This window comes from Vitis vinifera, chromosome 17 (genome assembly GCF_030704535.1).
Source record: "Vitis vinifera cultivar Pinot Noir 40024 chromosome 17, ASM3070453v1".
NCBI lineage: Eukaryota > Viridiplantae > Streptophyta > Magnoliopsida > Vitales > Vitaceae > Vitis > Vitis vinifera.
Window position 1 is genome coordinate 1,532,606 of NC_081821.1, and position 23,069 is coordinate 1,555,674.

At 33.3% G+C, this 23,069-nt stretch overlaps 3 protein-coding genes and 1 non-coding gene across 4 annotated transcripts; 2 read left to right on the top strand and 2 right to left on the bottom strand.

Annotated features, from left to right (window-relative positions):
* Nucleotides 1-5,018: 5,018 nt before the first annotated feature.
* Nucleotides 5,019-7,807, top strand: LOC100242281 (large ribosomal subunit protein uL22y). Its single transcript, XM_002283662.5, is given in 8 exon segments — nucleotides 5,019-5,134; nucleotides 5,237-5,273; nucleotides 5,470-5,510; nucleotides 6,767-6,997; nucleotides 7,090-7,192; nucleotides 7,282-7,349; nucleotides 7,530-7,580; nucleotides 7,582-7,807. Coding segments are annotated over 8 exon segments (573 nt in total). The 5' UTR covers nucleotides 5,019-5,131; the 3' UTR covers nucleotides 7,621-7,807.
* On the top strand, nucleotides 6,438-6,566 carry LOC132253033 (small nucleolar RNA snoR74). The gene has a single exon (XR_009464813.1). It is a non-coding gene; the product is annotated as a small nucleolar RNA snoR74 (small nucleolar RNA).
* A 928-nt stretch (nucleotides 7,808-8,735) lies between the features above and the next one.
* Nucleotides 8,736-13,499, bottom strand: LOC100247416 (UPF0235 protein At5g63440). The gene is made up of 7 exons (XM_002283653.5): nucleotides 13,224-13,499; nucleotides 12,672-12,786; nucleotides 11,110-11,263; nucleotides 10,696-10,792; nucleotides 9,996-10,084; nucleotides 9,835-9,903; nucleotides 8,736-8,930 (listed from the first exon to the last, which is right to left on the bottom strand). Exons 1-7 carry the CDS (start codon nucleotides 13,336-13,338, stop codon nucleotides 8,871-8,873), a joined length of 699 nt encoding a protein of 232 aa, XP_002283689.1. The 5' UTR covers nucleotides 13,339-13,499; the 3' UTR covers nucleotides 8,736-8,870.
* Nucleotides 13,500-15,033: 1,534 nt separating this feature from the next.
* Nucleotides 15,034-17,880, bottom strand: LOC100252524 (elongation factor 1-delta). Its single transcript, XM_002283637.5, has 8 exons — nucleotides 17,784-17,880; nucleotides 17,101-17,192; nucleotides 16,856-16,972; nucleotides 16,616-16,703; nucleotides 16,251-16,374; nucleotides 15,881-15,994; nucleotides 15,336-15,497; nucleotides 15,034-15,221 (listed from the first exon to the last, which is right to left on the bottom strand). Coding segments are annotated over exons 2-8 (693 nt in total). The 5' UTR covers nucleotides 17,187-17,192; nucleotides 17,784-17,880; the 3' UTR covers nucleotides 15,034-15,219.
* Between the last annotated feature and the right edge of the window lie 5,189 nt (nucleotides 17,881-23,069).

Here is a 23,069-nt window from a genome sequence, read left to right on the forward strand (position 1 = left end):
TATTATAATACATAACAACATTTGACATTAGAGTTTTGACAGGTTTAATTAACAAAATAGGAGTTTAATATTCCTCACAAAGTATACAAAAAATTTAAAAAAATAAAATGAAATAAAAAATAATTATTAGTGAACACGTTAGAGTTGTTTTCACCATTTTTTTTAAAACAAAAGAAAAATAAAGACTTGTTTGGTCATATTTTTTAAAACTTGTTTTTAAATTTAAAAAAAAACCAATTTTAAAAATAAGTTTTAAAAAACATGGTCAAACGGATCCTAATATATTAACCAAAAATATTGTAATCATTTTATATGTCAACATCTCGAGAATTTAAAAGAAAATTCTTCAACACTCATTATAAAATTACATTTACTTAAGTTCCATTATGATGTTTGCCGATGATAAAATAACTTTTCATATAAGATTATTTTACAACTCCTTCCCTTGTAGCCTTGTAGGTATTAACTAATTAATATAATAATTCCTTTAGCAAAAAATGCTATCAAATTCAATTTTTTCTTAAAAATTAGAAAAAATAATTGATGATGTATGTATTATTGTATTATTATATGTAATATAAGATAATATATGTCAAATAATATAATAATTGATTTTTTTAACTATTTCAACAATAGAATACACGTCATTTAACTAAGCAAAAAAATAATTAAGAATCCATTTTCAAGTGCTAAAAAGATTAAAAACGCTTTCTAAAATTATTTTTAAATAAGCTTTAATAGTTGGGATCACATAAATTTCCAAACCCTATGTCATTTGATCCCCTTCAGCAATTTCTATTGATCCACACCAACCTCTTCTTCGAGATTCATTTGGGTTTGGGGAGGTGGCAGCACCGTCATCACTATCTCTACCAGGTCTTCAATCTCCTCTCCCATCTGCTTCTCGCATTCCTCTATAATCTTTATATTCAACATAAGAGGAACTACAATGCAATTTTTGGGTCATGCGCATAATAGAGTACTTTGTCCAGACCTCTCTTGAGCTAGAAATCTACAAGTCTATCTGATACAAAGAAATTAAGGCTGAAAATATTCACAATTTTGAGTTTTAAACCATCAAGAATTTAATGGAGTTTCTTAAAACCATTTTATGATGTTTTGTAGAACGAAGGTTTGTTTGAAAACTTGAAATGTTCTTTAACATGTTTTATAAATTTCTAAATATGTTTTGAAAAAACAAAAATATCTATAGCGCTAATTTTCATCCATTCTCTATATTTGTATAAATATTTTTTTTAAACAATTCTTGGAATACAACTGAAACCAACTTAAAACACCTTGTTTGTTATTGCTAAACATGTTTTTCTATTTTTTTTCTTCTAAAAAACAGAAAATTGTTTTTGAAAAAATAGTTGTCAAACAAAGTTTAGTTTTGCATAACTGTTATTGAAAAGTATTTTTTATGTTTTATAGAACAAAAGCATGTTTGAGGACTTGAAATGTTCTTAACCTACTTTATAGGTTTTGAATTATTTTTTAAAGAGAACTTTTAATTTTAATGTTTTATTTTCATTCATTTTTTATATTTAAGTAATTATTTTTTAAAACACCCCCCAAAAAATAAGTAAAATCAACTAAAACATGTTCTCAAGAAATCACTTTGTTCTGTTTTATATTTTTAAGAATAGAAAACCATATTCTGTTTTTTGGTTGCTAAACATATTTTTCTCTTCTTTTTTTCTTAAAAACAGAAAATTGTTTTTCTGGTCAAATTGCCTGTTTAGTCTAAGCCCTCTTAAAATCTTGTGGGACTAGGAAGCTGTCACAACCTACATGTATGCCACTCAACCAGAATGTGAATTACAAATGCAAGCACTATTCCATTTTATAACTGATAAAAGCCGATTATATAGGTTCAAAGGCTTAGTACAAGAACAACAATTAGAAAGACTCAATACTTGAGCTTCCTTATCCTTCCATTAAGTAACTGTTTCAGTAGGAACTTGCTGTGTATGCTTAATGTGTGATATCTTTTACATTTTCTAAAAAACTTTTAGCATATTAGATTCTGATTTCATAGTTTGATGCATTGCCTTCAAACAGATACAAAATATGGTATAAGAAGACAGAAAAAATTTCAGATATAAGTTACTCGGGCAATTTCAAAATGTGGTAAAAAAAGCAAAAACCAAAAAAAAAAAAAAAGACCAAGAATGACAACAACAAGAAGCAGCATTCCAAGAAAAGTTCCCAGGTCAATTTCAGCCGGTGAAGTTGGCTTCATATTGGTTATATTGAGAATCTCAGCTGTGATGTCCCACATCGGATAGGGGAAAAAGTTTCTGGCTTTATATATATAGATGCTCTTCTTAACCAAGTAGACATGTTTTAAAATCGTGAGGGCTCCTTTGGGCTCAAAACGGACAATATCTACACGGTTGGGAGCGGGTCGTTACAAATGGTATCAGAGCCGATCCCCGACCCCGGTGTGGGGGTTTATTTGTTTGTTTGTTTGACCCCGCAATCCCATGGGACACAATGAAGATATTGTGTCTGCATGGGGGGTGTTCGTAATGTCCCACGTCGGATATGGGAGAAAGTTTTTGGCTTTATATATGTAGAGGTTCCTCTTAACCAAGTAGACGTGTTTTAAAACCATGAGACGGGTCGTTACATTAGCCTTCAGAAGTTGATACTTTTTACATTTTTCTGTGAACTCGTTAATGCTCACTTGTTTTATTGCAAGCAGCACTCTCAACTAGATAGTCATAGGCCTACAACATAATGTGAACTATCAGCAATATGAAGATTCATACTATTTAATCCAATAAAAACACAACCAAGAACCATTTCCAACCTTAAACTCAGATGCTGCTATAGGGGCAATCACCCAAGTAGGATCCTTAGCAGCACCTCTATACCGTAAAAAGTCAAGTACTTCAAAATTGGTAAGCACACCAACATTGGCTTTTTTTTTCTGCAGAACATTCAAACTTGTAAGATAACCATGCCATCAAATAAATGAACCTGAAAGATCACTGGACGCTGAAATCACAATCATAAACTAACCAACTAGCAAAACGAGAAAATACAGAACTAAAGAATACGGACATTTGCATCACAGGGGAAGAGCGAGGGTGAGACCAATGAGCTTTGAAATACTATTGTTCTTCAAGCACCAACAAGCAGGTGTCAGCTGTGTAGGGACCCCTCCCCCTGATGACACGTGGCGCGCTTCGCTATCCGGAGCAACTCCATTCGGACTCTCCAAAGTGGGACACATGACACATATTGCTATCCGGAGCAACTCCGCCCGGACTCCCCAAAAGAGGGACACGTGGCGCGCTCCCCTATCCGGACTCCCTCAAGGAGAAGCACATGTCACTCGCGAATGTCACGTCCGAACGATAACATATCCTATCCGGATCATTGACTGAAATGAGCTAGTCTTGCTATATCATTCCGACATCCTGCCACGGCCCACTATCCGCCGCCTGTAGAGCGAAAGGACAGGGTTGGTGGCAAGTCACCTCCCAAAATCTCTGACAACCGCCCACAGGGTGATGATGGCCCTGCCACCACCTTGGAGTCATCATGATGAGCCAAAAAGTCCTCCCATCATTAAAGAGGGAGGACGAGCTTCTGACACTATATAAAGGAACCTTCACACAAGGAAGAAGGTAAACTTGCTATACCTAGTAAAAGGTCAACTGTCTGATCTGATTAATCTCTCTAAGACATGGCTAACAAAACCATCGGAGGGGGGGACACCTTGTCCAGACAGCTTTTGCAGAGACGACTGAACCAGACATCTATCTTGGTTGAGAACGTGCGTCCACTTAGCAGCTACGTGGATCCTCGGGACGCAAGGCCTCAACAAGCTGGCTCCTGTATTGATCAAGAACTTCATTTCAACCAAAACTAAGAAACAAAATGCTAACCCCCCTTCTTTCCTTCTGCTATATTATTTCAGAAGAACAACTCCAAAATTCAAGATCAAATGACAGGCTTTTAGTAGTCAGAAAATTTCCAAAAACACAACCAAGAAAAAGAAGGGAGATTTGACAAAACAAAATCCAGCTTTTCATATATCAACAAACAGGTCATGGGATTGATTTAATTGAACAAAAAATCAACCAAACCAGAAAGAATTATAAGTTCATCCAATTTCCATTAAGTTCCAAATGGAAAGAATGGTGAGAATGAGAATACCTAGAGCTCCTCTTCAATCGGGAGTAGAATAAAATTGGGGCATTCCAATTCCAATAAAAAAACTGGAGTTTGCAAGTGCAGTTGTAGATTTTAAACCAACTCAAACTACCATTTAGATTGGTTTAATTACATCCCAACCCAAACTAAATATATTATGTTGATTCTCAAATTTTGAATCCAGTACTGGAAAGTTCACAATGTTGGATTAAAGAAAACCATGAGGTCGGGCAGGCTTGGATCGGTATCCAAGAAAGGAGAAGCGGTTGACTAAAAGAAAATTACAATCCGTATTGGAAAGGTTCAAAAACCTTTATCAGGCATTTGCTTCCTGGGAAGTTTCTGCTCCTTCCTTCAGGCAGGATCACCTCCATAGTCTTAAACCGGGAAGCTGGGTAGTAGCATTGGCCGAACAATGAGGCCGTGAAGGTGGTTTCTGACTACCCCGCTTTGCACTCCCCATACCTGGGGCCGAAACAGAGGGCGAACAAACACCAAAATTACCAGTCCAAGCGTTATGCAACTGGGCAAGGGACTGGGCTTGAGCTTGCAACTGAGCTTGGAATTGGGCATGAGCAGCTTGAGCCTGGGCATACTGGGTTTGTGCTAAAGCCTGGGCCTGTGGCTCAGACAACTGAAAATGACCCGGAAGGTAAGACCCGCCAAGTGTTTGAGGTTGTGACAGAGAGAGATATGGGGGGTTGGTGGTTCATGGGCCTTATGGGCCTTGTTCGCCCCAAATTTCCACTGCTACCTGCACCCAATCCTGAAATGAGACCACCTTGGGCTGGTTTCTTATCAAGCTCCATTGAACAGGCCACCAAAGGGCCCAGCCCAATGTCACCTTGTACCCATTCCCTGGCCCTAGGGTTTCGTCCTCTTTTATATATTCTAGGGATTCAGTCTTCCATCTCCCGCAACCCTAGCAGCAGGAGCAGAAGAAGAAGCTGTAGCAGCAGCCATGGTGAGTCATCTCAATGGTAATTGATTTCTGAGATTTCCTTGATCAAATTTTGATTTCAATTTACATAATTATCCTTTGGATTTTTTGTATGGATTTTTTCAGGTGAAGTATTCGAGAGAACCAGACAATCCTACCAAGTGTACGCATTTCTTTATCTGGACTATGATGTTATCTTGTTCTGTCTTTGTTTGATTACCGAAAAAATGCAGACGAACAAAAACACTTGATGCACAACAAGTTCTGGTTAAGATTTTTCTCGCTTCAGAATTCTTGGCAACCAAAGGGATTTGCTCACTTGAAATCTGATTTTTTATTTTCTTCTGACCAAATTTCAGCCTGCAAAGCCAGGGGTTCCGATCTTAGAGTCCATTTCAAGGTACTTTGATTCGAATTAAGTCGATCTTTTGGATTGTGCCATGCCGTTGTTTTGAGCTTTAATAATTGATCGATTAAGTATCATAGAAATGGAATGAGATATGAATTGTATGTGATTATTTGTTGAACCTTTGATTGCATTAGGTTATGATGGTGCTTTAACCATGGTAGAGGTAGACAAATGGGTTTATAGTTCCAGACATAACTTTGTTTCAATCCCATTGCCTTGCAATAGCATTTTATAAGACTGATAATTCTAGATTTGCCTTTTGGTTCATAAGCTAAGCTCATGCCAGATTGAATGAATTAATAATATCAATATAGAATCGTGGCTTTTAATTGAGTTGTTTGATGAATGTGAGAGCATACAATAAAACCTTGATAAATAAATGTTTGATAAACTAATAATCTTGTTTAAATAATAAAATCTTTTGGTCCCAACTTGGGCTAGTGTACTAAATTAATAACCTCATTAAATGTATAAGATAATAACTTTTTTAGAAATCCTCAAGGGTCCAAGGAAATAGAAATTAACAATTGATGAGGTCCATGATAAAAATAGCAAACAAATTTCATAATATAGGATTGCATAGCTTTTTACAACTAATATTTGATTCAATTCTTTCTCAGAATCATTGCATATTTGAAACCTTTTTGTCTTCTAGGCGATTGAGTTTTGACATTAAATCTTTTCCTTCTAGGAGTCTTTCTATTTTCTACTGTTAAGAACTATCTCTTCTGTTTTTTAGAGTGTCTTAAATTTCTGTATATTAACTTTTGACACTCAATAGCCCTGCCAAGATAATAATTTCTCTTGGTCCCAAAAGTATTATTTTAGAGGGGTTTTTACTATGTATTTATTGGGTCCCTATGAATCTGCATGTTATGGAGCTTGTAATTAGTTTATGTTTCATTAGTGAACCTGATGAAAAAAGCAGGGGCTTGTTGCCGTATGTGAACAGGTCTCTCGTAAACGTCAGGGAAATCATTATCATTATTTTTGGGTGAACCTCTGTCCAGATTAGTGGCAGGAGGCTCAGTAAATAATGGAACATTTAATAAAAATATCATGTTGTGAGTAACATTTTGTCAGTTTAATTTCATATGATCTTAATATAAACATTTCTTGCAGAGTGTGGTCTCTGAGACTTATCTGAATAGTGATGGATAAAGTAGCTTCTTGTGTCTCTATATTGTTTTGTATGCTCGAATCAATACCATTTCTTACTTGATTTTTCATATTCTCTCTATTCTTAGAACACTCGTGAGACCGCCCATGCTATCCGTAAGTTGCGTTTGACCAAGGCTAAAAGGTATTTGGAGGATGTTCTTGCCCACAAACAAGCCATTCCATTCCAACGCTTCTGCCGTGGAGTTGGGCGCACTGCTCAGGCAAAGAACCGCCATTCTAATGGACAAGGACGCTGGCCTGTCAAATCTGCAAAATTTATTCTGGATTTACTCAAGAATGCTGAGAGCAATGCAGATGTATGTACATTTTAACTGTTTGTCCTGTTACTTTCTCCTTTATCATTACTTGCTGAACCACTTTTATTTTGATGTGAACATTTTTTTCCCAGTTGAAAGGCTTGGATGTGGATTCTCTTTACGTATCTCACATCCAGGTAAACCAAGCTCAGAAGCAAAGGCGCCGCACATACCGTGCTCATGGAAGAATTAACCGTGAGTGCTAATTTCCATCATTGAGTTCATTGTATCTTCTTCCTAGTTGCCTTGTGGTGTTGATGATGACATTTTTCTCTTTCTGACAGCTTACATGTCATCTCCCTGCCATATTGAGTTGATTTTGTCTGAAAAAGAAGAGCCTGTTCAAAAGGAGGTAATTCAACAAAACATCTGCTCTAAGATATACATTTTACATAAAAGGCAGTTGATGGAGGAGATTTATCTTTTTGTTGCAATTCGTAATGTTCAGCTTCCTTTGGATATGTAGCCAGTGGGTAGAAATTTTTTATTGGTTATCTGGCATTCCATCTTATTCAGTTTTTGGGTTTTGCAGCCTGACACTCAGTTGGCTCCTAGGAAAACAAAGAAGACTCAAGCTCTACGGAGTGGTGCATCCTCTTGAACAACATGGTGGTAGGCTGTGATTCAGGAACTGCAGTCTCACTCTTTATCTGTTTAAATTGGTAGATTGTGATTCATAAGAACAATTTTGTTTGGCTTATTTGAAATTGTTAGGTTAATCCTCTCTGAGATAATATCATTTCCTTTTGGAGTTCATATGAGAATTGGATTTTTATCAGCTATTAAACCCTTTTCACACCTTGGATTTCACATGTTTTTCCATGTAGTTCACAATGGTTTTCATGGTGGTGGTTTTATGGTAGAATATACTAGTGTTGCACAGGTACTTCAAGCTGATTTGAGTGTTTTTAAGGTTTGTTAACATTCATGACACCTTGGTTGATCAAAGAATCCAGTAACGTGGTTGGTAGTGATCGGAAAGTTGCATGCACAATCTTCATATTTGAAAACAGTTCTCTAATTTGAAAAACAGGATTGACAAATTTTGGCTTGAAATTCAGTTTTTTTTTTAGAAAGCAGTTATTTTTGGGAACAAAAACTAAGGAAACATGGGGAAATCGCTTTTTTATGTAACCCTAATCTTAAACTTCTCTTTTATCTTCTCCTTTTTCATCTTGTTATAGTTGGGTGCCAAACAGACCCCCTCCGCATATATAAGAAGCGTCTTAATTTTGAGTATGCTTTGGGAATTTTAGTCAATTCATATAAGACTGAAACTTTGAAAAAATGGTGAAAATTCATCAAATTAATTGAATAGGATGCCATTCATTCTGGGAATCTACTTGACTTTAATCGGTTGCCTGTGGAAGCCTGATTACTAGCCTTACTTCCTGAGATCATGTAGGCTCCTGGCTGTGCAGGAGGCTATATCGTTCACCATTTTGCGTTTACAAAGAATCTACTCTAGTATCCCAGATAGAATAAGGCCCAAGTATGAATCCCATAAGAGTTTTGATGTTTGCTTCTTACTGAAACCGAGCAGAGAGGATGATCATATGTTGAATGGGGCATGAAATCCATAATAGAACTTGATGAGAACAAGATACCATGCATCAATCTTCAATCTGTAGTCTGACCCATAAGCTCACTTTCGAACCCTGAGTTATTTGCCTTATAACCAAGACACTCATAAATGCAGAACAATATCCAGGATCAATGGAAAATTAAATCACAGATGGACCAAGTACAAAATCACCATATTTATAGGTTAGCTGGACGGTAAAATCAAGGGCTTGTTACCAATCAAAATTACAAAAGTGCTTTTCAGCACTATTATGAGAATATGGCTCTGGATGCACCCCAAAAAGCGGTCTCAAGGTTGTACAGCCTCCAAAAGTTTCTCATACACCTGCCTTGCAGATAAGTCCTCCACCTGATTCATTTTTCAGAAGTCAGCTGTGGGTAAAGATTGGAACCTTCAAAAATTTACTCACAATATGGAGCTATTAAATCCTTGTTTTTATTCGCACATAAAGGAGATAGCAACCAAAAGTGAAATGCACATAATGCTAGCCAAAATGTATTAAAATAATTTATATTTTCATAAATAACAATCAGCCTTTTTACCAAATATTGCATAGAACCTCAAGTTTAGCATTTGATTGTTGTTGGGCTTTACTACTATGCAACACCCACTCAAAACAAGTTTGAGAATTCAGATTTTCAGAAAGGGACAAAAGCTGGAACCAGTTTAGGTAGTTGATTGCTGGGATTCCTATATCCAATACCCTCTCTAAAGCCTTAGAGAACATTAGATTAAACGGGTTAAGCTGGATTATGCTATGAATCCTATAAACATCCTATAAACAATCTCACATATGTGATTCATTTCTTTAATTTGAGCTACTAAAATAAAGTCCCTGATGCATTTGGATAGCTATGAACTACATACTTGATTCAGAAGTAGAAATATTTGTGGTTAGATTTATTGCAAGACTGGGAGGGAGGCAGTCGGCAGACATGTTAACAATATGTTGAAGAATGGAATGAAATGTTCATGATTTATCTTGCACACTGGAGAGAATGATTAATGTACTGTATCTCTAATAATAGCATGATGCACGCCCATAAGTTCAACAACAATTATAAGTTATATGTGAATGCAGAATTCTTGCATCAAGGCATTGGTGTGATGTTCAAATAGCACCAGAAAAAGCAGAAATATGACATTACTCTATTGAACTCCTATCATGTTTGTTGTTGGAGAAGAAATTGCATTTCAGAAAGCAATGACACAAAAACGCATGATATTTGACTAAAGTTGCTACTCAACTCACCACTAGGAGCTTCGACTTGTTATTCCACCCCCTCTGAAGAGTCATCTGGCTCAGTCTTAGACCCAGTACCTATGCCAAATGCAAGACTTGAGTAGTTAGGCTTGACACCTAAAAAGTGATAATTTGACAAAAAACATAAAATGAGAAGTATGCTAGGATACTTTGCCCATGAATTCCAAAAGTTCATTGTTAGCTTCCCCACGGGCTGCAGGCGCAGCTACAGTCACTCGAACATCATCTGCATTCACCCCTGGTATATGATAAAATGCAAAGGCATGGTTCATAAGTCAAGAACTAATGTTTTTTGGGAAAATCTTAAAATCTATTACAGAAGAATGATCGGAGAAATATTCAAGGGGAAACCCATATAAGGTGCCATACAGTGACTGTATTTTTCTAATTCTGGTCAAAGAACATAAGGTCATACTTGGTCTGACGAGGAATAGAAGGTGTGCAGATATTGACACTCCCACTATTTAAAATCATGCTTCTAAAATTTGCAAAAATGAGCAATAAGCCCATTGTCAGTTCAGTAGTAATACGCATGCAAATTTACAGGCCATGTTAACTCCGGATTGGAGATGCTTCCTAGTCTCTGTTTCCACAGATGGTGAAATAAGTCTGTTCAGTTTTCATGATCGACAGAACATTAACCCACTATAAAATACAGCGAACTGGGAGGTTGCATACAGACTGGACAAGTCAGCTGAGAAATTATCACCAGGTGATCGATTTGATAAACTGCATGTCAAACAAAGATCATCTATGGGGTTTCCCAGCAAGAAATGCTGATATGCTACATGGCAAAGCAGGTCGCATGAGATAACAAAGGAGCTAGAAAAATGTAAATAAATATTTTACTTGTAATTGCAGAGCGTTGTGCACGGTCTTCCACCTCTATTGCCACTTGGACAAGCCCCCCTTCTAACTGTGATATGCAAGGAGGCACAGGAGCATCCTAGAGAGAAATCAGAGTCCAAAACAAATTTCCACAGTTTATAACTATTCGAGAATTTGGAAAACAAAGATGCAGATCAACTACTCATAGAAGTATAAAAACTACATTCTCCAGTGTGTAGCAGAGACATGATTTGCTATGTAATCCCCCCTGGCAATGGCAAGTGGAGAGAAGAAAATTTAGACACTTTACCTTGACACCATTGCAGCCAATTGGGTACAAAATATTCAAAGCCATACCTTTTTACAAGAATAATTATAAGTCAAGAGGAATGGATGACAGATGACTCTAGTAACAAGCATTAATAATTAATATACCTGTGGGTTGGTTTCAGCAGCAACTGTACTAAGCGCACCATCAACAACATAAATGAAAGTAGCACTTTCCAAATCTTCCTCAGAGCGGTAGCAAACAAACAGTCCACAACCCATGCAGTTCATACGGAATTGCTTTTCCAACTTCCCTTCACCACTGGATAAGAAAGATCCACAGTTGTAAGTACAACTTGAAACATTAATTATTAAAAAAAGCGACAGCTCAATTTCAGAACGTGAAATGTTCACCAAGCATCTATAAAGGAAAATGTAGCACAAAGACAGTTCTACCGGGAAAAGCAAAGCAAAAGAAATTACAAGTTCAGGGGAATGAGAACAAGCATTGCCAAACAGAGACTATCACCATATCATACCTATTCTGGTTGCTTCTTTTCCAATAGAGATTAGCACTGTACAGAGTGTGACACCTAGTAGTGAGTTATCCAAAACTACTGTCATTTCACCATTTCAAACTTCAAACTTATTCTGAATTTTATTTTATTTTATTTTTATGGGTAAATTTTTTTCATCTCCATTAGGACTTGAAACTGGAACTCTGTCAAACCCTCCCCAACCCTTTACCACTTGAACCAAGCCTCAAGGGCACAAACTTATTTAGAGTAATATGCACCACACAATTATCATGCAACTTAATTGCCAACTTGGCCCATGATTTAGCTTAAGCAGCTAATAAAAATGGCTCATTGTTCAACAAATCACACAACATTGAGGTTCATGGGATTAGCTCACTTGTAATGAAAATACAACAGATGTTCAATCAAATTCCTAGTACAAAGTTAAAGGAGAGGCGGTTCCAAACCTCATCCCAGCCCTCCAAACAAAAATGAAGCGTTTTGTTTTCTGCCAGAACTCCACTTGTATACAGAGGATTTTAAGTCAGTGTTGCATGTTTCAAAATTCCTACCAAAAGCATGATTTTTGTTTTGTGTGTTCCACAAAGAAAAACTCTCAAAATTACTTATTTGTGATACATTTTCACCAATGAAAAACTAAAATTGGTCAACTCACATATCATAAAATCTGAACATATAAATGCAACATGCATGAAATAGTTTTTCAACATAATTAGCTAGTTCTATTACACACTTATGTCAAAATTTTCCATTTGGCATAGCATTCTCCTCCTCCAAAAATTAGACTGAAGCATCCAAATGGTAAGCTTTCTCTTGATAAGTTTTCTCTTTAGTAAGAAAGGAGGATTGGAAGTGATCAAAAGAAAAAGAGGAATGGAAACAATTAATCGATGAAAAAGAAATATCAGAACTTAAAAAGGCTCTAAACCATCAAGTGCTTCATAAACAAAATTTTGCAATTATTATGGCACCCAATACCCAAAAAAAAAACTCAGATATTAGTTTACAACTAAAACATTCGATGATCTTCATATAAACTACTAGTCTAACAGATATGGCAATACGACTCACTATTAGCTTGAAAATTTTAATTAACACAAAGAAGTACCAAATTTAATAGTGTGAAATACAACAAATATGATCTAGTAGAATTAATTAAACAAACAATTTATCCAAGAGAATGAACAATACCGTTTTAAAAGAACTTTTCCTGCTTCATTGATATTTAGCCTTGCAAGATGCTTCGTTTTGTCCAACACATAAGATCTGTCAGTTTTCCTCTTAGGCACTTTCTGCAATTGGGTATCTTATAAAAAAAATATTTTAGTATGACTAATTTGTTTACACCATTGAGGAATGCTTTAGCAACTGTTGAACTCGTTTGCACAAAAAGTAATAGCTAAAAAAAATATCAAACAGTGAGAAAGAAAAAAAAAACATAAAATCATCTTGATCCACCAAACAGGCGCCATATCAAAATACCCCAAATATTCTCGTCCAATGTCTTCTCTCAAGCAATTCATCAAACATATTGTGCACCACCACGTCTTTTACAGTGACCCACATGTTCAAACACGCAATTCGTCAACCCTTAAACCCAATCCACCTTGCATCAATCCATGAATCCCCAATACCAATTTCCACGAAACCCAGTTCACAGTCAACAGAATTAACTACAGCCATCGTAGTTCATAAACCGCTAAACACAAACAGAAAACAAAAAATGGTAGAGAGAGAACCAACCAGTGATGAGGACATGAGATCCACAGTGCTTGCAATAGTAGACGAAGAGATCGGACTCAGGGCCATCTGGGGCGGCGTCTTCGCTCGAGTAGGTGTGCGTAGTTCTCTTTGGCATCTCTCCTATGCTCTCTCTCTCTGATTGATTCTTAGATTGTACAGGAGTTTTAGCCGGGATGTATGTGAAGAAAAAGAAAGAAAAAGGTCTTCTTGTTCATTGCGCACGCACTAGTAGTTTAAGGGCGTCTTTGGACCCGCTTATCATAAGTTCAAAAGCTCTTTTTTAAAGTTTTATTAAGCGCTTAATAGTTTTAAAAAAAAAACTTACTATTAAAAAAAAAAATGCTTCTAAGTTCTATTTTATTTTATAATATTTTTTTTAGGTTTAATAAAGCTTTTGTCCACATAAAATTAGACTATATTGTTTAAAACAACTATTTTAAAAAAGTTAAGGAGAAAAGTGTGATATCTCACATTAAATAGAGAATAAAGTTTTTTGCACTATATAAGTATAAACTCTTCTTCATCATTTAAATACGTTTTAAAATCATGAGGGTTCCTTTGTACCCAAAACGGACAATATCTATATGATTTTGTACAAATTTTTACAAATAGTGACATAACCAATCCCTGACCCTAATATGGGCGTTTGTTTTGGCTCGATAGGAGGTATTTATTTGTTTGGTCTCATAATCCCATGGAATATAACGAAAAGGTTGTATAGGGTGTTTGTGATATTTTACATCCAATAAGGGTTAAATTTTTTTAACATTATATAAGTATGAGTCTCTTTTAACTTGTATTTTAAAGTCACTCATTTGAACTCAAAGCAGACAAGCAGACAATATATATACCCAAAGTAGACAAACAGACAATATCTACATCAAGTTGGTATATGATTTATACCTTCCAAATTGAAACCTAAATTCAAATAATTGATTAAATTTAAAGTAGGACTGGGGTGATACAAGTCAAACTTGAATTTTCTTGGTTCTTTTTATGTTCAAAAATAATTTTATTAGTATTTTTTTTATCTAATTCATGTTTTAAAAAAAAGTCCAAGGTATCATCAATCTTTTTTTAACTTAATTTAAAATAGAATTTAATTTAACTTAAATATCAAATGGTGTTAATAATATTAAGTATTAAATTGTTTGTTTTTTAATGTTTAATTTCTATTAAATGTTAAGTTGTTTATTTTTTATATGAAAGATCAATATTTAAATGTATCAAGTGAAATAATTTTAAAATTAATTCTTATTGATCAAAAAATAATCAAGTATTGAGTTCTTTGTTTTTTTTTAATCTTTTATTTACTAAATGTTAAGTTGTTTTTGTTTTACATGCTAAAAATCAACATTTTAATGTATCAAAAAAATAATTTTTTAATTAATTCTTATTTGATCAAAAAATAATTTAACATGTTGCAAAAAAATTTAAAATAATAGAAATTATTTTGAAAGTTATTAAAGTTGAAGTCACGAAAGAAGAGAAGATGGTGGTGGTCCACGAAGTGAATTGATAAATCATGAAGTTGATAAGGCCACAGAAATTCATTATGATAATAAGGATTAAGGATTGAGATCTTTTAATAAATTCAAAAACTGGTAGCTTATAACCCATTTTACAGCGACGGGCTTTGCCACCATTCATCACCTCTTTTGCAACCTACTCCACGATAAAGGGGAGATTCAAAATAAATGTGAAGTAGGTAGATAAAAGATAAAGTTTTTGTGTAAGTTGTCGGTCCAAGTCGCCTGCTAACCAAAGTGGTGTCTATAGAGTTTAGTACCAAAATTTTGTCCCGACCATATGGCTGAATAGAGCAAGTTCTTATACCAAAACTATATCAAGACACCATCGGTCTAAACATATCATTAATCAGCTGTTAAAGAACTGAACACTCGAAACATGTCTTTGAGGAAAAATAAAAGGAAAAGATAATATTATGATCATCCTGCAGTAGTGCACTCCCCAAAACCTTGGTAGAATCCTCAAATTCTGTAAACACAAATCAGATGAATCAGAGCATGAATTAACACTCAAGAAACATAGAACAGAGCACAGCAAAGGATGGTTGGATCCCTATACCACACAACATGAAAATGAACTTACATATCTTGTTGAAGGCTACAATGTCACAGCTCTGGACATACTCATTCGTGGGTTCAACAGTCAACTGTTCCTCAATAAGGTCGTCCACAGAAACCAAGTCGTCCACAATGGTAAGCATAATCTGCAATTTCTTTATACCATATCCAACTGGTACAAGTTTGGCTGCAACAAAACAATTAAAATTAGATTGTTCCAGAATAATATTACTTTAATCTCCGATGTTTGCCTTACGAGTAATAAAAGTTAAAAACAGGGCACAAAATTTTTACAATGAAAAACCATTTCCATGGTCAAGTACAAAACAAAAAAGAAATTTGGCAGAACAATTATTATTATGAAATATAAGCTTTTGTTCGATCAAGAGACATGATGAAAGAAATGTCCACAACTTCACATAAGAAATTAATAAGATTTATTTATAATATGTAAACTTGGAACTTATTAACAAGGCAATCAAAACGTGTATTTTTAAGGAAATAATTTGCGTTGCAAGAAATGGAGTGCTGCATGTAATCTACAATAAGATGAGAGGAGAAAAGACGTACATGCTCCCCATAACAACCCTTCCATTTTAATGCTACGTACTGCTTCCTCAAGCTTTTTCATGTCAGTCTCATCATCCCATGGTTTCACATCCAACAAAACTGAAGACTTGCCAGCTGAGAATAAACACACAAATAAAATTCAGATTATGCTAAAAAGGGAAAGTAGGAGAGGACCCATATTTAAAAGAAATATAGGCAGGTACATCTCAATAATTAGCCAGACCGGACAAAAGTGGGAATTCAAATGGACAATCCCCAATCAACAATTAGGACACTTGCTCACTTGCATGACTAGAAACCAATCCAAGGTCCTCCATCCAGGAGGTTAAAGTAGTTACAAAACATGTGAGAAAATAGATGAGATACTCACACTCTTTCTTCTTTCCAGAAGCCTTGACAGCTGCCGCTCGTGCTTCAGCAGCCTTCTTTTCTTCTTCAGTTTCTTCACCAAACAGATCCACATCATCATCATCATCATCCTCGGCAGCTGTGGCCTGAAACTCTCATTATATACCATGATTAGAACACTCTAACAATTTTCCAAAAGTGAAAAAACAAAACCTAACAAACACAACCATGATTAATTTCAAAATTCAAGGTTGTCTAAACTTTCTAAGAGTAGGCCAGTTTGTAATAACATTCCCAACCCAGAGTCAAGTCACAGATATTTATCCCTATATTAAGAGGCATTCATGATCAAAATCTACTAATAACAACAGAACAACAACAGCTTACCTTAGTGTCTTCAGCAGGAGGAGTTGCAACTGCATCAACAGGAGCAAATCCCTCAATAGTGACACCGCAACCTTCCCCGGATACACCACTGTAGTTTCATAAAATTCAGATTGTCATAAATTTGGTGAAACAAAGACACAAGTGATGCCATCACAGCGTAATTTTGAAGAAAATACAACATCACATTGAACTTTATAAAATATTTGAATTTCAATAATCCCATAAGTAGCAAAAACTTACGAAATCCTCAAAAGTGACTCTATGTGGTTGTACCACCTAGAGACATTCACGTATTCAGATGATGGAGCCTTTGAAAGAGCTGCATGAACAGTGATATCATCCTTTGAAGCTTGGTACCTGAGAAAATTAATGATTTAACAAAATCATAATATGTATTAATCATTATCTTTTCATGTTTTCACTTCAATACCCATGTCTGAGAGATCAAAGTATCCATTGTAAAGAAATCAGATACCAAAACTTACCCACTGATGTAACTCCTAGTCAGGAGGTACTCATCAAGCTTCTTGAGGCCAGAGCCTGAGTTGACACCATAGAATGTCACAGCCATTGCAATCTAAGGCGGATAAAGCCACAAAATAAGTGTTTATCACAACATAAAATTAAACTATACCTCTCTGGATATAACCAAAAATCCACACATATAAAAGAACATGGATAAAATAAATGGAACATTGCTCTCATTGAAATGGCATAAACCATGTCAATAAAAAAAGATTACATTCCAAATCATTCTTAAAGCTCGTGTTTATTGAGAATCATCAATGGGAATACACTTCATCAAACCTGAAGAATATATCACACACTCCAAAACATGTTCATAAACCCTAATAATTAACTAATACAAAATTTCTGTTTAAATAGTTTTGATCTGTTCGTGATTGTTGCTGTCTGACAGTTAGAGGGAAGCGAACCGAATTCAATATCAACAGAAATTTACATATGCTAAATCAAAGTAATCCAGGAAAAATCACATCATTGAGAACAAAAAATTCAAACTTCATATGCAAATAAAACTCAATCATTGATCTAATCAAAACAAAAATCAAACACAAAGTAAAGAAAAAATAAATCAACATGCCTGTAATCACATAAAATTAAATACAGTAGGAGATTTGATGATTGCTGAAGAAGATAATGAACTTACAATTGATGTGAGACCTGGAAAAAATGGGAATTCTAGGGTTCTTTCGCCGGCGAGGTCAGACACTGAGGTTTTGAGAAGGTAGGGTTTCCTATCTACTCGATAGCCTTTATATATGGAAGAACCACGGGCTTGGCCCAACTAGGCAGTGGCCCACGGTCCACCAACCAATTCAAACCCATTACAAGGAGAACGGGTTTGGTCTAGCTAGCTCCCCACCCGAATCCATTGCAAATTAAATTTTTAAAAACATTCAACCCGAATCTAATTTCATTTTAACTTGATCCAGAGTTTTCAACCCAGACATTAATCCAATCCAATCTCTTTTTCTAAAATTAAGTTAGTCGAATTGATAAGTTATATCTATAAAGATCAATTAAAGTAAAGTTGAGTTAGTAGTGTTGGTGTCGTTTCCAACCGTTCGTCCAATTTTATTGGAGTCAGACGTACTTCTTCCTTTGTTTGTACTTCTTAAGGAGTCCGTCCAACTTCATTGAAGTTATACGGACTTCCTCCCTATGCAAAAAGATGTTCGGACAAGTGGTCCGAGCACGCCTCTCCGAAATTTAAGTCAAACGAAGATAACTATAAGTACTTTTTTGGGATAGAATGAGCGTATGTGTGTACCTTATTTATACTTTTTGAGGGGTTTATATAAAACTGATGACACTGTCCTTTATCTTGTAATGATGATTACGTGAACTGTCAAAATCATTTTTGCGACACGGACTGAGTAATCACATCAAGTAAAGGACAGTTAATTGGTGCTATTTACTAACTGTTGTGTTAAAATTTTGAATTGTGTAGCTTAGACGTAAGGAGGCTAATTCGACACTTAGACATCATGCGGCTAGGCCTACGCTCAAACATCAAGCGGCTAGGCCGGCGCTTAGACGCCAAACGACTAGTCCGACGCTCAGACATCAGACGTGATTAACCACGCATGTAAGAAATCCTAAGGACTTGACTGGATGGATTTGCTTGTCTAACATGTCTAACCGGCTCGGTATGTCAATTTCGTCTGACATTGTGGAAAAATTAAAACTTCTCACTTCTGGTACTAGATGAAACTCATCTTGATCCAGATGGAGTGATCATAAACAGGTTATCTGTTTGCCCTATATGATCAAATGGTTTTAAGTTTGGGAAAAACACATGGAGGGAAGCCCCTCGCAAGTAGACACTATTATATTTTTAAAATAAGAATAATAAATTTATTTATTTATTTTTCAAGTAAAATAAAATAGTATATAATATTACAATTTATTTATTTTTTCTTAAAATTTAATAAAAATGAAACAAATATTATTATATAAAATATTATATGTTACAAATATTATAAAAATATTAAATTAATATTGAACCAAGCTCAAACAACATATTCATATCATATTAAACTCAAGTTATTTTAATCGTAACTTAAAAAAAACTTAAATCAAAATATCGAAAATGATGTTCTAATTCTATCAAAAGGCATATTTGATTTAGATTAACTAAGTCAACTCGCCTACATTGCTTCTCTAGTTATGATTGGTTTAGCCCGTTTGGTAGTGATTCTAGTGGAAGTGTTTTTATTTGAAGTGTTTTCTGCTATAGTGTTTCTGTGAAAAACACTTTTATGATAATCAGAAAAAATGATTTTAAAGTGTTTTTGATAATATATTGTATAAATATAAAAACACTTTTAATATTAATAAATTACCAAAAAGGACATACAATTTTAATTTAAAAAAATGGTATGATAAACAAAAAAACCTTTTTATTAATGAAAAAACATCTAAATCACTAAAAAAATAACATTGAATAAAAGATAATTTTAAAATTAAAACAATATATGATTACCTATTAATTTCTATAAAAAAAAAATTCTAATTAAAAATAATAATTTTTTTTATCACTATACTAAAATTTTAAAAAATATTTACAAAAAACATCTAAATCAATAAATAAATAAAAAGAACATTGAATAAAAGATAATTTTAAAAGTAAAACAATATATGACCACCTATTAATTTCTAAAAAAAAAAAAAAGATTTTTCTAATTGATTTATCACTGGGGGGCATTTTTGGAATATTTCAAAAAAATTGAAGTGTTTTTTTAAAAAAAAACACCTGTCAAGTGATTCTCTAAAAATCACTTCAAGTGTTTTTCCAGATTTTCAAAAGTGTTTTTTAAAATTTGTCAAACACTTTATTTTCATCCCAAAAACACTTAAAAGTGTTTTTAAGGGTAGAAACACTTTTAAAAATCACTGTCAAACGGGCTCTGCTTCTCTAGTTATGATTGGTTTAGAACAACAACTTTCAACCCCTAATCTCGTAACCATGCCTTTGAATACTTATGACAATCCTTTACCTTATTTATATCCATTTAAAGAATTTGACTCGATTTATCATTTGAATTTCTCTAAAAAAATTTGATGAAAAATTAATATGCTTTCTTTATTTAAGAAGTATGCATTTGGAGCTCCCTCAGTGCAATTACATTCTCAATGACCATGATTTTTTTGCTTTTGCTTTTAATTAGAATAAACCCAAACTTTAAAAGAATAATATCGATGTTATCAAATTTTACTAATTGTAAAGTATATTTTTATATGTATTAAAAACAAGTTTTTGTGAGAATATTAAGACTTTTACTTTTCTGTTAAATATCTTTTAAAAATATAAAATATTTTTTCCATCTAAACTAAAAAAATATTTTATTACCGGGACTATGTGACTTTTTTTTATTATGAGTTTATTTAACAGTAATTTTAATAAAAAAATTAAATATTTGATAAAATTTGAAAAATATTTAAAAAATATGAAAATCACTTATAGTATTAGAAATCATTTATAGTGTTTGTGCCTAGATGATTTTTTTTAAAACATTTTTAGATAAAATATTTATACTAAAAAATATTTCGAATGAAAACACAGTCAAACTTACTCTAAAACTCTTTTAAAATTTATATTATATATATATATATATATATATATATTATCGGGTACGAAACCTACCAAACTTGCATTCTTGGCTATGTAAAATATATGATAAAGTATAAATTGTTAAATGATGATACAAATATATAATACCATATTATAAATAAATTGCATCAAAGTATAAAAATAATAATTTTTTTTTAAAAAAAAAAAAAAAAAAGAACCGAGACATCAAGCAATGAGAGATAAGTTGGGTAAGAAATAGTAAGACTAGATTACACACATAACACACTGTGAGTGGTCTTGTTTTTCAATAAGTTTCGAACGGTACCATTGGAGTACTCGACAAATAAAATGGACAAAATTGGAGCATTAGCTTGAGCAAATAAGGGTCTATTTGGAACGAGACAAAGTTCGTCTTATTTCTGATTTAAGTTTGTTTTTAAATTCTTCCTTCCCATTGAAACAGGTTTTGAACATAATAATTTGGACATGATGGGTGATGATGAAAGGTGGAAAATGATAATAGTTTTGTAGGAAAACATATGCAAAAGACTAAAGTAGAGTGCAGTCATCACTTTTACAGGACTCTCATCTCATAGTCAATGATTTTGCTTGAAAATAATTCACTAGGAAGTCGAAGATGCTTTAAAGGATAAGATGAAAAGGTTTTCAAGGTTAGCATTGGGCTTGTTCTATGAACAAGTTTCTAAGAGTTGGTTTCTTAGTGTTTTTAAAAAACACATTTCACTAAAAACGTGTAGGTATTTAACAAAATTAAAAAAGCGCTTTTAAAAATATTTATTATAATTTTAAAAAATTATTTATAATAATTTTTTAGAGACATTTAATTTACTAGTTATACATATATTGAAATATTAAATATAATAATTCGTTTTTCTTTTATTTGTATTTGACTTATGATAACTATGTTCAACTCATTTTATTGGCAAAACTGATAAATGTCTATTTCATTTATTTTAATAAATTTTCGAGAAGAAATTTAATATTATGAAATAAAAAATAGTGTGAATGAGAACATATACTACTTTATAGGTATAGAATTATAATGAAACGATACTAATAATAATAATAGCTTTAAATGAATGATTTTTAGTAAAATTGGATTTTTATTCGTCATTGTTGCATAATAAAACTTATGGTATAAAAGGTATATTTTATCGGAAGCATTGAAAAAACCTTGACACTATCCCTCCTTGGTTCAAGAGGATTTAAGCAGACAACCAAAAATGAATATGCGTGGATTTGCAATTTTTATGTTTGTGTCGAAAAAAACATATGATAAAAAAGACTATTTTATTGAATGTATCAAAAAAAATTTAAATATCATCTTTCATGTGTAAGAGTGATGACTAGTTTGAGAAATATCGGAACGGCCAATCAACTTATAAATTAATTTTAGTAATAAGCCTAGTAAGGGGGCAATAATAATAATAATACTAAGGGAAATAAGTAAGTTAAATTTAATATTCGACCACTTAAAACACCATAACTAGGTTTTAAAGGAGGTTAGCTAATTCAAAGGTTTTCAATGACAACCACAACCAACCAAAATGGCACATGAAGGTTCGATTAGAATGTTATGAACAATATTCAAAGTATTTGAAATATTTATGAATATTTTAGTGTTATCAAGGGACCTTTTTAGCAACCTATCTTCCCATGTTGGGTTATCCTTTAACCAATACTACAATAAGATAAAAAAAAAAATCATTTATGGAAAGCAATTCGGTTAATGGAAATAAAATAAAAAGAATTGAATTTAATCTTTATACTATGTTTGGATATGAATAGCCAAAAAAGAAATATTCTGATGTACAAAATCTTACCAAAAAAACTTATGGGTATATTTGAAAATTGTTTTTTAAAAATAATTTTTAATTTAGAAAATACATCCAGTAAAACCTTCAATATTTTTTTTAACTGTTATGAAATAATTTAGGGTATGTTTAGTAATTTTTTTTTATAACAATTTCCGTTCTACAAAACAAAAAAATAAGAAAACATGTTTAACAATCAAAATATGATGTTTTCGAATAATATTTTTTAATTGTTTTAACTTGTTTTAAAAAATAATTATATTGGGGTGATCTCGTAGTTCCTACGGGGTGGAGACGATGGGGTCGGTCCATGGATTTTCCTTCCTTTTGCCGCATTTCACTCAAAGGGTTGAAGGGAGATAGTGCATCAAGTAGAATGATTAAAAATGAAACATTAGATATAAAAATTATTTTTTTAAATATATTTAAAAATAGATTAAAAATATTTTAAATTTTAAAACAAATATTTTGTTATACAAAAATCAGATAACTATTTTTTGTTCTTAAAAACTATTTTTTAAAA